Source organism: Psammomys obesus, unplaced genomic scaffold (genome assembly GCF_907164565.1).
Source record: "Psammomys obesus unplaced genomic scaffold, mPsaObe1.curated_primary_1811, whole genome shotgun sequence".
In the NCBI taxonomy this organism is placed as follows: Eukaryota; Metazoa; Chordata; class Mammalia; order Rodentia; family Muridae; genus Psammomys; species Psammomys obesus.
In genome coordinates, this window is record NW_026596149.1 from 5,858,251 (window position 1) to 5,871,102 (window position 12,852).

General features: G+C 38.0%; 1 protein-coding gene across 4 annotated transcripts in view; it reads right to left on the reverse strand.

Moving 5' to 3' along the window:
* Malrd1 (MAM and LDL receptor class A domain containing 1) overlaps window positions 1-12,852 on the reverse strand; it is a 698,598-nt gene that overhangs the window by 521,332 nt on the left and 164,414 nt on the right. For all 4 annotated transcript variants that reach the window (XM_055593928.1, XM_055593929.1, XM_055593930.1 and 1 more), the window contains exon 17: window positions 8,609-9,021. In XM_055593928.1, coding sequence (XP_055449903.1) covers window positions 8,609-9,021 — 413 coding nt within the window. The remainder of the gene's footprint in view (window positions 1-8,608; window positions 9,022-12,852) is intronic.

Below are 12,852 nucleotides of genomic sequence, written 5' to 3' on the forward strand. Positions count from 1 at the left end.
TTTCTTTCTTTCTTTCTTTCTTTCTTTCTTTCTTTCTTTCTTTCTTTCTTTCTTTCTTTCTTCTTTCTCCTTCTTCCTTCCTTCCTTTCTTCCTTCCTTCTTTCCTTCTTTCTGTCCTTCCTTCTTTTCTTCCTTTCTATCTGCAGGGTGTAGGGATTCTATAGAAGCCAGAGAAGGGAATTATATCCCCTAGAATTGGAATTTCAGGTCATTGAGAAATACCTGGCTTGGCTGCTGAGAATCAAAATCTGATTATCTACCAAAGTAAACTGTGCATCTAAATGTTAATCCATTAATTCAGCCTTCAGATTAATTTTAAACATAAATAATTTAAAATATAATGTTCGATGATTTTGATGTAACATTTTTGGTAATCTGACCAAAAAAGTATCTGAAAATATCACAGTAAATACACGAGAAAGTTATTTTTCATTATATACCTAGACTACCAATGTGACTAATACCATAACATGTAAGTGATGGTGTACACAATAAAGAATTTATGGCTAGAAATTTTCCTTTCATAATGTCAGTAGTTTGTTGAGTATATAAGCTGAAACATCCTTAGAACTTAAACTTTAGAGTGCTTTTCAAAATAGCTGTGATAAAGTATCCCATCTCTTTCATTTAATTCAACAGCCTCTGCAATTGAATCTGTCTCAAATGCTTTCTCTTTTTGACATGTGAATCCCTCAGGCCCTTCCCATGAGATGCTACTTTGCTGAATTGATTTTTCATGGAAATGTGCTGCTGGTTCAGTACCAGGAGAAGGTGAGGTGTTTCACCTCAAAAGGATGATGGAAACTGTGAGTTCTGAGAAATTCTGAATAACTTTTGTTTAATGCAAAAAGCCTCATTAGACACATTAGTTACTAAGAATTTAGAGAAGTAAGAACTTCCTGAAGGGAAACAACAAATCATGCTAAATATGTTTAGCTTTTAAGCCTGTGCACAAAGCCACATAGAGGACAGTACTTGATTGGCAAGTTCTAGGACCACAGATTATTGTGTTGGTTTGGTGGCAATGTTCTAGAATAAGCAAAACACATGACAACATTAATATAAGGAATAGAATGTTTATAAGTACCAGGTCATGCCTACAGACTCATTTCCAAGCCTGCATCAGCTAACAGAGGAAAACTATTCCTGAGAATGGCAGTTATCAGAATCTCCACTGTCTCTAAATAAACTGTTCCTTTTGTAGTATTGTGTAGAATTTAATAATTAGTATAAATAGAATATTAATATATCATATTATTATGAAATTGGATATCAAGTTCTGCAACAACCAGATACATTCCAAAATGTGCTGGGATGTTCAATGTGTGTCTCTGCTGGAAAAACCTGAAGTCAGTCATCTCCAGACAGCTGTTTATTTGCACTTGGTCTATGATGATAGACTCTCTTTTCTCAGTGGGGTTTTAAAAGTCTCTCTGATCTGGGTGACCCCAGGCTTGTAAGGCATGTTACATAGCCCTCAGGGCAGATTATAAGCCAGACCTTTCTCTGATAAGGACATAGATGCTCTAGCAGGCATCTAGAAATTTCTAGAAACACCCCACCTGCTAAGGATCTGAGTCTTAAACAATGACCTTCAACTGTACTTGGAGATTTTCCTCTCACCCTTAGGTAATTAAGGACTGTATTTTCCTTCTTGTGATAGGACCATTAAGTAGCCCTGAATGCCTGACCCCAGATAATCAATCACATTTACTTTCAAAATCCCTCCCTCTGCCCAGGGTTTATATTTCCCTTGATTGCACAGGAATAAGGGTCCATGATTTCTCACTTCAAGACCTTCTAAGATTCATCATTTATCCTCTGCTAGCCAGCCATCTCCCCAGGCCTGCCATCTGGCCCACTGGGGCTAGGCTTCATCAGGCCTGTGTCTTGGCTGCAAGCCAACCAGGCATGCTCTTCAGTTTGCATATGTTTAGCACAGCAGCTTAATCAAGAACTGTAAGACTTTGGTGTCACCATAGGCTTTGGGATGTCCAAGCTTCCATTGCCTGCAGTGATATCATGCTAAAAGAACTAAACTGTAAACACTCTGTAGGAAACCTTTTCCATAACCCAGATTATCACACTCAGGCCTCACCCTAAAGCACTCTAGCTGTCTCTGAGAGAAATGGAACTCCCATTCTCTGTTCAGATGCCAAGCTCCAGGACCTTAGCCAGGATCCAGGATCCTGCCGAATGAAGAACGACAGTTCAGAATTTACCATATTTAACTACCAGTGTTCCCTCAGGCTTTTATGTCATTATTTATCATGCCTCAGAAAAATCTAAGAATACTCTGCAAAGGAAGTAGCATCGAAAATACATATAAACTTGCATAAGTCATTCATTTTTACTGTCAGACTTTTGGAATAATTGAGTCATTTTTCATGGCTCAAGAATAATCAGTTTTTCAGACAATCAGGATAATGATTGGATCAGACAAAGTACTTAGTTTCCTCCACTAATTACTAGAATTATTGTTTAATTTGCTGTACATTGGGTAAACACATCAAATTGCTCAAGATAATGTTACATAGTTTTTCAATATTTTGGTTTTCCTATCTAACATGTATTTGTTTAATCTTATGAGTAATGAGGACAAAATATGCTACAGCGTAAGATCACTGAGGTGGAATCCAGGAGACTTAAAGTCTATCCGTTGTTCCTCCATACCTGTAAAACTTTAAAGATGATAGCTTTATTTCCTTCAGTAGACTGGATAAGTGAGACCAAATAACACTTCCCTGTTCATGAATATTCTAATTCTATGATCAGGCTTCCATTGGAAAAACAAGGTCCATCTCCAGTATAGATTGATGAATTAGCTATATTAATATTTCTCTAGTTTTCTTTTATTGAAAATAAATCTTTTTCACATAATATATTTTCCAATTATAATTTACCCTGATTGCAATTTTCCCTTGCCCAACTCCCCGAGGATCGTTTCTATCTTCTCGTCCAACTGATTCCATCCTTCTCTGTCTATTTTTAGAAAGGAAACATGCTTCTAAAAATAATAATAAACTAAAATATGATAGTATACAAACAAACAGGAGAAATAAGGAGCCAAAGAAAAATATTAATGCCAGCTATTTTGAGGGACAGATTGCCAAAGGGGAATTTTGAAATTTTTAATAATGAAAACTAACACATACAAAAATTCTCACGTTTGTTTTCTTTTAACTAAAATTTGCAGGCAAATGGATGGAACTAGAAAATATAATCCTGAGTGAGGTAACACAGACCCAGAAAGGCATGCACAGCATATGCTCACTTAAAACTGGATATTAGACCTGTAGTATAAGATAATCATGCTGCAATCCAGAGACTCAACGAAGCTAAATAACAAGGAGAGCCCAAGGGAGGATGCTTGAATCTCACTCAGAAGGGGAAATGAAATAGGCATTGGGGGTTGATGGAGGGACAGAGGGAACTGCATAGGAGAGGGGATAAAAAGGGAACAGGGATGGAGAGAGGAATGGGGAGAACTAGGGAGAGAGTGCCTAGTGAAAGAATGGAAATCAGAGGTGGGGGCCATCTCTGGGAATTGCCGGAGATCTGGGATAGAAGAGGCCACAGAAAGTCCATGGGGGTCACCCTAGCTGAGACTCATACCACCCGGGGATAGGGAGCCTGAAGTGGCCACCTTCTGTAGCCAGGCAGGATTGCAGAGAAGGGATAAGGACACCAGCCCACCCACAAAACCTTCAACCCAAAATTTGTCCTGCCTACAATATGTACAGGGACAAAGATGCAGCAAAGATTGAGGCCAACCAAAGATGGGCCCTACTTGAGACTCATCCTATGGGAGAGAACCAGTCCCTGACACAATTAATGTTACTCTCCTATGCTTGTAGACAGGAGCCTACTATAACTCCTCTGAGAGACTTTACCCAGCAGTTGATGGAAACAGATGCAGAAACCCATGACAAACATTTGACAGCACTCAGGTAGTTCTTTGGAAGAGTAATGATTGAGGAAGCCAGAGGGATCAAGGACTCCACAAGAAGACGACCTACAGAGTCAACTAACCCGGGACGTTGGGGCCTCACAGAGACTGAACCACCAACCAAAGAGCATGCATGTATTGGTCTTTGGCCTCCTGTACATACGTCGCAGATTCACAGTTTGGTCTTCTTGTGGGTCCCTCGGCAACTGAAATGCGACCCTCTTTGACTCTGATGCTGCCTTTGGATCCAGTTCCCCTAACTTGGCTGCCTTGTCAGTGGGAGAGCGTGCACTTAATTCTGCAGTGACTTAATGTGCCATGGAGGGTTGATACCCATAGGGGGCTGAGGAGAAGACAAGGAGAGAGTCGGGGAGAGGGGTGTGTGGGGGGGACTGGAAGGAGAGGAGGGGACTGTGATCAGGATGTAAAGTGAATAAATTCATCAATTAATGGAGAGAAAAAGAAGATGGGGCTGGAACTATAACTCTGCCTGGCATGTACAACAGCCTAGTTGAACATGGAGAGCTGCAAAATAGAGCTATATGAAGAGTTACCCCTTATCTCACTTTAATGGCGAAAAGACACGGGGAAGATTGCTGTAAGCCAGATGATCACTTAGTATATCATGTCTGGGATGCTTTTAGAAATTCCCATGTTTCTTTTAACGGATTACCTTACCTGTTATTTATTTATTTAAATATTTCCTTACTGTACGTGTCTGTACTTCCTGCGCACGTGTGGCGGTAAGAGGACAACTTACTTGCTGCAGTTACTTTTGCTTTTTCTTTTACTATGTGGTTCCTAGGGGGTAGAATTTGGGTAGTTAGGTCTGAAGACAAAAACCCTGACTCAGTGAGCCATCTCACCAGCTCCCAAAAATCTTTATTCTCCATATTTGCATATAAGAATACTTATATGCAAACAGTAGTTTGATCACAAGTAGAAAGAGAGGCATACTACTGTTAAATGTTAACTGAAAGTATTATTTTAAATATATATCTAAAAGCAATGGTAACATGTCAAAATAAAATGAGTATGCTTTACATAAAACTCACAATTATTTAATATAATAATAACGAAACAGCAAAAGATAATTTTTAGGTTTGCTCTGTGTGTGTCTCTGTATATGTACACATATGTGTTAAGTGTGTGTGTGTTTCCATGTGAGCATCCCCAAGTCTTGGTGGATGGGTAGAGGACAGAGGACAGCCTTGTGTTTCTGTATTTCCACCTTGTTTGGGACAGGCGCTCTTGTTTACCACTACAATAGTCTAATTAGCTGCCCATAGATTTTGAGAATTCTCCTGTCCCTGCCTCTGATCTTAGCATAAGAGAATCAAGGATGTTCAGATTAGTCCTGATTCTGGCTTTTAGGTAGTTTCTGAGGATTTGTGCTCAGTCCCTCCCATTTATGCAGCAAACACTTTGCACTCCCCATCTCTTTCAAAGTTATTGAAAAAAATCAGATACTCGTATAAAAATCTATGCATTGTTGCCATGATCTAAGAAATTAGTTTGCCAGTTTAAAATTCCTAAATGATTTGAGTCTGAGGACTTGGGAAGGGGCATGCATGAAGAAGGGGGAGGGGAAAATGGAATTGGGAGGGAAGGAGGGTGAGGTTTATGGGGGGGATACAAAGTGAATAAAGTGTAATTAATAAAAGTTAAAAAAAGAATCCCTTAAATAGATAATTATATGTCTCTAAAATGCAGATAAATCAGCTATTAAATTTCTGGTTACTCATCTATGGAAATGAGCCATTGTTTCTATAAATACATATATACAACTTCTCAAATCAGATTTATATATAATAAATAGCCCATATTGCAATCAACATGTTAATGCATAACTGTGCTTTATCCAAATGTATTATTGATACATACTAATACATAAATAAATCTAAAAATAATTGTACTGAACGAGACAAGTGAATACAGATTTCAAACACTCTGATTCCCTTAAATGAAAATTTAAGATCCACAGGAAGCAGGTGGTGATTGTTTAATGCTAAGATAGGTCTAAAGAATGTTTCGTACAAGAACAGGGAACAATTCTGAAACTTGAGGTTTAGGATCATTATCATGATTGTGATATTGACTGACATGTTCAATATGTATGGTATTTCATATCAAATATGTGGCAATTACTCATAATAGAATTTGGTTAGAAATATGAATAAATCATCTGTAATAATTTCTAGAGATTTTACTGGCCATGCTGCCCATAGAACTTTGTTTATTCCAACTGACATGAATAGGCAAAACAAGACTTCCACACATTCAATCCAAGCCTATCCTATTCATTTCACGTAAATAATCCTGAAATGCATGATAAGTGAATGATCCTGAAATGTCTCTGAAATCTTCTTTTAAACAAATACTTCATGAGAGCCTGTTATTTGCTGAGTACCAAGCTAGGCAATTTCCCTTATGATATTACGGCTAACGAAATCATTGATCTTCTGTTGTTTCTCAGAATAGAAACTATGAGTAACTGCTCTGCAATTGAGAAACACATCTTCTTGATTAAATTGGACTCCACCTTAGTTACCTTGTCCTATCCATACAACATGCAAAATAAGTACTGATATCATTTCTTGAGTGTATTTCATTTAAAACTTAAAATTCTAAAAAATAACTTTATTTAGAAGTTCTTTTATCAGAAGACAGGCTTGTCAAGATCTATGTGATCTGCGGTGGGTTTCAATACTCAACTATCATGTTTAGATTCATCAAATAGGGTGCTTTGGCAAGTCCCATGTTCTCTTGGCTGTGAAGCTGACTCCCTCTACAGTTGCTTTCACATGGAAACCAATTATTGAGTAAACTTCACAGAAGGTTTAATGCCCTAAGAAGAGTTTGGTCTGAATTACAAATGACCTTACTAGACATTGGGAATTAATTATTTAATGTCATTGACTGAATTGCACCATGGTGCTTTGTGACAGGACAGACTGATATCACACTATCTTTGGAAGATTATACCTCATGCTTTCAGCTTATACGTGTCTGGATAAATCACGAATCTCCATGTGTTCTTTAGTGACTGAGTTATATTCCATGTGCACCCGTGACTATTAGCTCCTCTCAAAGATCTCCCGGAACTATGTTTGTGTTAAAGAAACAGGTAATGTGATTTAGGAACTTAGATGGAGATAATGCTTCCAATGTTGGTGACTGAAAGAAATTTAGCACATGGAAAAAAAAAGAATATTGAGCCAGAGATACATATAATGTTTCTTATAGTACATTATTTACTAATATCTTTAAAAACAGGAGAAAGAACAATACTCAAGGCCCTACATGATTCTGGCCTGAAGAAGTAATGGTAAGAAGCAGAATGGCAGTCATTACAAATCCCATCCAGCTTACATCCTGTTTCTGTTACTTACAAGTTCTTTTGGCCAAGGGCAAATGACAACTTCCCTGAAATTTTTTTCCTTATATCTACACAACTGCCAAAAAAGGGATCCTCTGATTTAACCACTTAAGGGAATTGATTAAAAAATAAAAACAAACGTAATGATTTGTGGAATCAAACTTGAGGTCTTCCTGAGAGAAGTTATATGTTATTTAATAAAGCATGCACTCTTTCTAGTAGAGTTTCAGATTATAGTTCTGTAGGATCCTTCATGCTGATTTCCACAGTGGCTAAAGGAAATTACTTTCTAACTAGCAGAGTAGAAGAGTTTCCTTTCCCCAAATCTTCACATTTTTTATTGGTTTTCTTTATGGCTATTCCATCTCAGTTATACCACCCTTGGACCAAGAAGTCAGAGGAAACAAATGAACAACACCAGGACTGGTAATCAAAGGGCACTAAGTCAGCGTACAATAAGGGTGCTTGCACACCCATGTTTTCTATAGTACAATTCACAACAGCCAAGAGTGGCATCAATTTAGGTATCATTCAGTAGCTGAATATGAACAAAAACTGTGACACCTACATGGCACAGCTTTAATTCATCTATCAAAAAGAATGAATTGTGTTATTCATAGGAAAACTGACGGAACTAGAGTCAGTTATATCAAGTGAAATAATTAATTATTGCACGCTTTCTGACATGTGTGGATTCCAGACTTTCTATACAGAAGACAAACTGAGAAAGAGAAGAAACAACAGGGTGCAAGTGGTGAGTGTAGTCAAAGTCCATGAAACACTTAGAGTAAACTGCCTTTTAAAGCTCAGAACTATGTGCAGGGTACACATTCCAGCGAAAAATAAATGCAAGTGAGAAGATGAAGAATACACTCCGTGTGGATTTCAGCTGCTCACCCTTAAAAAGTTAAAATGTTAACTGATGTATTCAACAGCATATAGTTATGAGTTTGCAGTCTGCAGAACTCACAGATCATGTCAAACTCCTCTTTCTTTTTATGTTTTAATTTCAATAGAACAAGCACTTAACATTGGAGGGACCTGCAGCTGTTTCCAGTGTCAAGCGTTCATCTGAGAAGATGATAGAAATACATTATCGAGGTAGTCAGCAGCAAAGCAACTCAAAGAGCATTAGCACACTCTCCTGTAAATGATGAATGTGTTTCAAAGTAACTTTGATCCAATTCCACCAGCTTTTAATTCAAGATTACAGTAATATTTTACACTGCTTAGACATTAGGAAGCATTTCAAATATATATTATGAAACCCATTATCCTACCTGAAAGGGCTGCCTGCTGGAAATACTGAGGTGTTTTCTTATCCATCTGTTGCCTTGATCCCCAAATATCTGCCACAGCATCTGTCCGTTGGAATTGCTCCAAATTCTCTGGTAGACAGCCAGACGATAAATATGCTTTCCAAACATGTGGTAGTACAGGCGGAAGGTACAGCCATTTGTTTCAGTAGCATTAAGGATTGGGCTGAGTAAAACAGCTTTGTCTTGAAAGACATGTGGCTCTGATGTTTCTATGTAGAGGTAGTGTCCTTTGGCTGTACCCAATGTGTTGTCCTTCATTGGGCCTGTGTTCAGTGTTGGAGTAGAACCCTGGTATATGGTCCAGTTAAACTCATCCTCCATACTTTGTTTCCAGTTACAAATTCCATTTTCAAAGTCACACTGCAGGTCAGGTGCTGTGGATAGCATGAAATATCATTAAAGGAGTGTAGGGAAAAAATAGAGTGATTAAGAACACATATTGATCACTTTTCCCTGGCAGTTCTCTCTTGCCTGACCTCAGGGGATGAGGACATACTCAATTCTGACATGACTTGATGAGCTGGAGATAGTTGATGCAGAGTAAGGGGCTCCCCTTTTCCTGAGGGCAAAGAAAGAGGGAAAGGGAGAAGGAGGGGAAGGAAGGACTGAGAAGAGAAGAGGGAGGGAGCACCCTTGGGATGTAAAGTAAATAAACTGAAATAATAATAATAACAATATTAATAAACATTGATTCTTGGATTACACAAAGGTGAGCTATTGTAGCTTTTAAATGTGACATAAAACACAGTTGTGAAAAGAATGAGTAATTACTATAGACCAAATAATATTTCATGAAATGAAGATGGAATGCTTAGACCATTATCTTCTAAATATTTTTAATGTGCATTGATATTCATTTCTGATGACATACCACTGGACGGTGGTATAGCTTAAAGGTAGATCAGTTATCTAACATGCGCAAGAATCTAGGTTTAATCCCGAGCCCACTATTACCATAACCTGAGACAAACTATCGTTGGTTGTTTCATTGTAAAACAGTTTTGACTGGGTGCATTTCAAACTTAGCTAAAAGTCCCCACCAGAAACTATTAGAAAAAAAATAAATAAATAAAACCACAAAAACTCAGAAGTCACATGTAAATTGTTGATTTAATTGCTCCAAGTAGTTTTAAAATAATACATTGGGATTCTTATTTTGCCTTTGGTGTCTGCACTTGTTTGTGGAGAGTGCATACACCCATATGTATTCCTGTTTTGTTTGTACATATGTATCATGAGGACACATGTGCTTGAATAGAGGCCAAAGGTGGATGCTATGCCAGATATCCAGCCATTCTCTTCTATCCACCTCCCTCTAATTATTGTGGTGTGTGTTTGTGTGTGTGTGTTGCATACATGAATGGTTAATGTTCACTTCTGTACATGAGAGTACTCATCTTTCATATGTATGTAGAAGGCAGAGAAAGGCATCAGTGTCTCCTCCTGTTATTCTTTGCCTTGATCTTTTCTAGTAGAGTCTTTCTGGAGCCTGTGGGCTTGTCATAGACTAGATGGCAGATAGCAAGCCCCAGTGATTTTCCTCTCTCCGGCTTTCCATTCTAGGATTATTGGTATGGAGAGGACCATGCCAGCATCAGGATTGCTATGTAGGTTCTGAAATACAAAATCCTGTTCTCATGAATGCACAGCAAGCATTCATGTCTTAGCCACTCTTCAGCACTCACTGGTGAGCTACACTGATTCACAAGGATCTTCTCTGCTTTTCCACCCTCAATCTCACTGCTATGGTTACAGAGGTCTTTCAGTGTGGGTTTTGGGATTTGAACTCCCTCAGGTCTTCAAGCAAGCACTTTCCCTTTGAGCCATCTGCCCACTCCCTGCATCTAGATTTTTTATAAGCTCCCTCAATGATTCTAATAGAACTGAGAGTTGTTTTTCTCCAATGATTCTAAATATTTAAGGATCACCTGTGTGTTATGGAAAAGTTACTTATGACAAAGTAATAAGTAACATTTTACTTAATTAATTAATCCAAACAAATGCTGGTCTATTAGACAAAATTCACGTTTCCAAGTATTCAAGAGGATTCTGATGAGGGGTTTCCCCAAATCTCCCTCTAAAAGATTCTTTTTCATTTCTCCCCACCACAGCTCCAAATGACTCTAAAAACTCATGCCCAAAACACAATCTCCCAATGGCAATATTACTGTTTATCTATGTAAAACCACTTGGTACATTCCCATACCAATTTAACCTAAACTGTTTTATCTCAGCTCCAATTATAATGGTTCACAGTTCTTCCTCATCCGTCTTTCCACTTATCATACACTATCTTTCCTATATATGCTAAATCATCATGCCTTCCCTCATGTTTAATTTTACTTAAGGTTACATTGTACATCTATTGACTCTACTGTGTATCATCAATGGTGGTTTTTCCCTCTGATACTTTTTATTTTATTATATGTTTTACTGTTAGTACATACTAATTATATAATATAACTTATCTCTTGATGACATTTTCATACATGCATATAATATATTTGGGTCTTATCTTTTATTACCTTTTCTTGACATCCTGTAGCAGTTTGAGTAACAATGGTCCCTATAGGCTCATATGTTTGAATGTCTGGTTCTCTCATTGGTGGAACTGTTTGATAAGGATTAGGAGGTATGGCTTTGGGAGAGGAGGTGTGTCATTGTGGCAGGTGTTGAGGTTTCAAAAGCTCAGCCATTCCAATGAGCGTTTTTTGGCCTCTTACTTGTGAATAAAGATGTCAAATCTTAACAATTACTTCAGTTCCATGACTTCCTGCCTGCTCTCATGTTCCTATTATCGTTGTAATAAACCCTCATGTTTTGAAATGTAAGTCCTCAGTAAACTCTTTGTGCTATAAGTTGCCTTGGTCATGGTGCCTTATCACAGAAATGGAAAAGTAACTAAGGCAGAAGTTGGTACCAGGGAGTAGGAGATTGCTGTGACAGGCCTGATTATGCTGCATCTTGGAGGAATGTAGAAGATTTGGGGACTTTGTACTAGGAAAGTACATTTTAAACAGAGATTAACAGGCCATCCTAATAGGAGCTTAGATGACAATATGAAGGTCAAACTCATGAGGATTCATAGGGGAACAATATTAACAACATAGTTAGTATTAATAATTAGCTAGATATTCTTGCAATATTTTGTAAACAATGAGTCAGCTTTTTGACCTTGTCTGAAGAATTTTCCTGAAAATAAATTGAAGAATTTAAAACTAATTGGACAAATATGGGAGGGAATGAAGGGAGGGGTCTTCTCAGGAAAAGACCCCATGCAGGTAAGCTTTCAACTCATAAAAAGGAAAGTTTATGCAACAAAGGAAATCTTATGCAAATATAATTCAGAAAGGGGGTCAGGTTGAATCCCAAACAGGTAGCACAGTTTGGTAGCATTGGCCATGTGGTTCTGGATTTATGAAAAATATAAGAGTAAGAAGTTATGAAATTTTCTTCCACAATAAAGAAAAGCCACTGAAGGCAGGAATGAGGCAGGGGAGTTCCTAAACAGGGGAGTGAAAGGTGAAATTGTAAAAGTGAAGCCTAAATTGGGCTTGAGACTTCAAGATAGTAGAGGTGCCATAGCCAAAGAATTTAAACCCAAGAGAGCTGCAGATAAAGAATGGAACTTGTCTGAGAAAGAGAAATGTGTTGTGGTCAAAAAGGTGGAATTGCAGAGCCATTGGGTCTTTTGACATCAGATATAGAACTAAAGGATTTAGATTGTCCTTCTGGGTTTCATTCTTGCTTTGATCTAGTATAGACACATTATGACCCCATTCCTCTCTTTTATAATAGTAATGTATATTCTAGGCCACTCTATGTTTGAATTATGTAATTGATTTTACAAGATGTTAGTTACAATTAAAAGAATGGTTGGCCTGCTCTATAATCACCTCCACCTGACGGGGGAGCAGCCTTACCAGGCCACAGAAGAAGACAATGCAGCCACTCCTGATGAGACCTAATAGACTAGGATCAGAAGGAAGGAAAAGAAGACCTCCCCTATCAGTGGACTTGGGGAGGGGCATGTGTTCAGAGGGGGGAGGAAGGGAGGGACTGGGAAGGGAAGAGGGAGGGAACCAGAGGGGAGATACAAAGTGAATAAAGTGAATTAATAAAGAATACAAAGAAAGAAAGAGAGAGAGAGAGAGAGAGAGAAAGAAAGAAAGAAAGAAAGAAAGAAAGAAAGAAAGAAAGAAAGA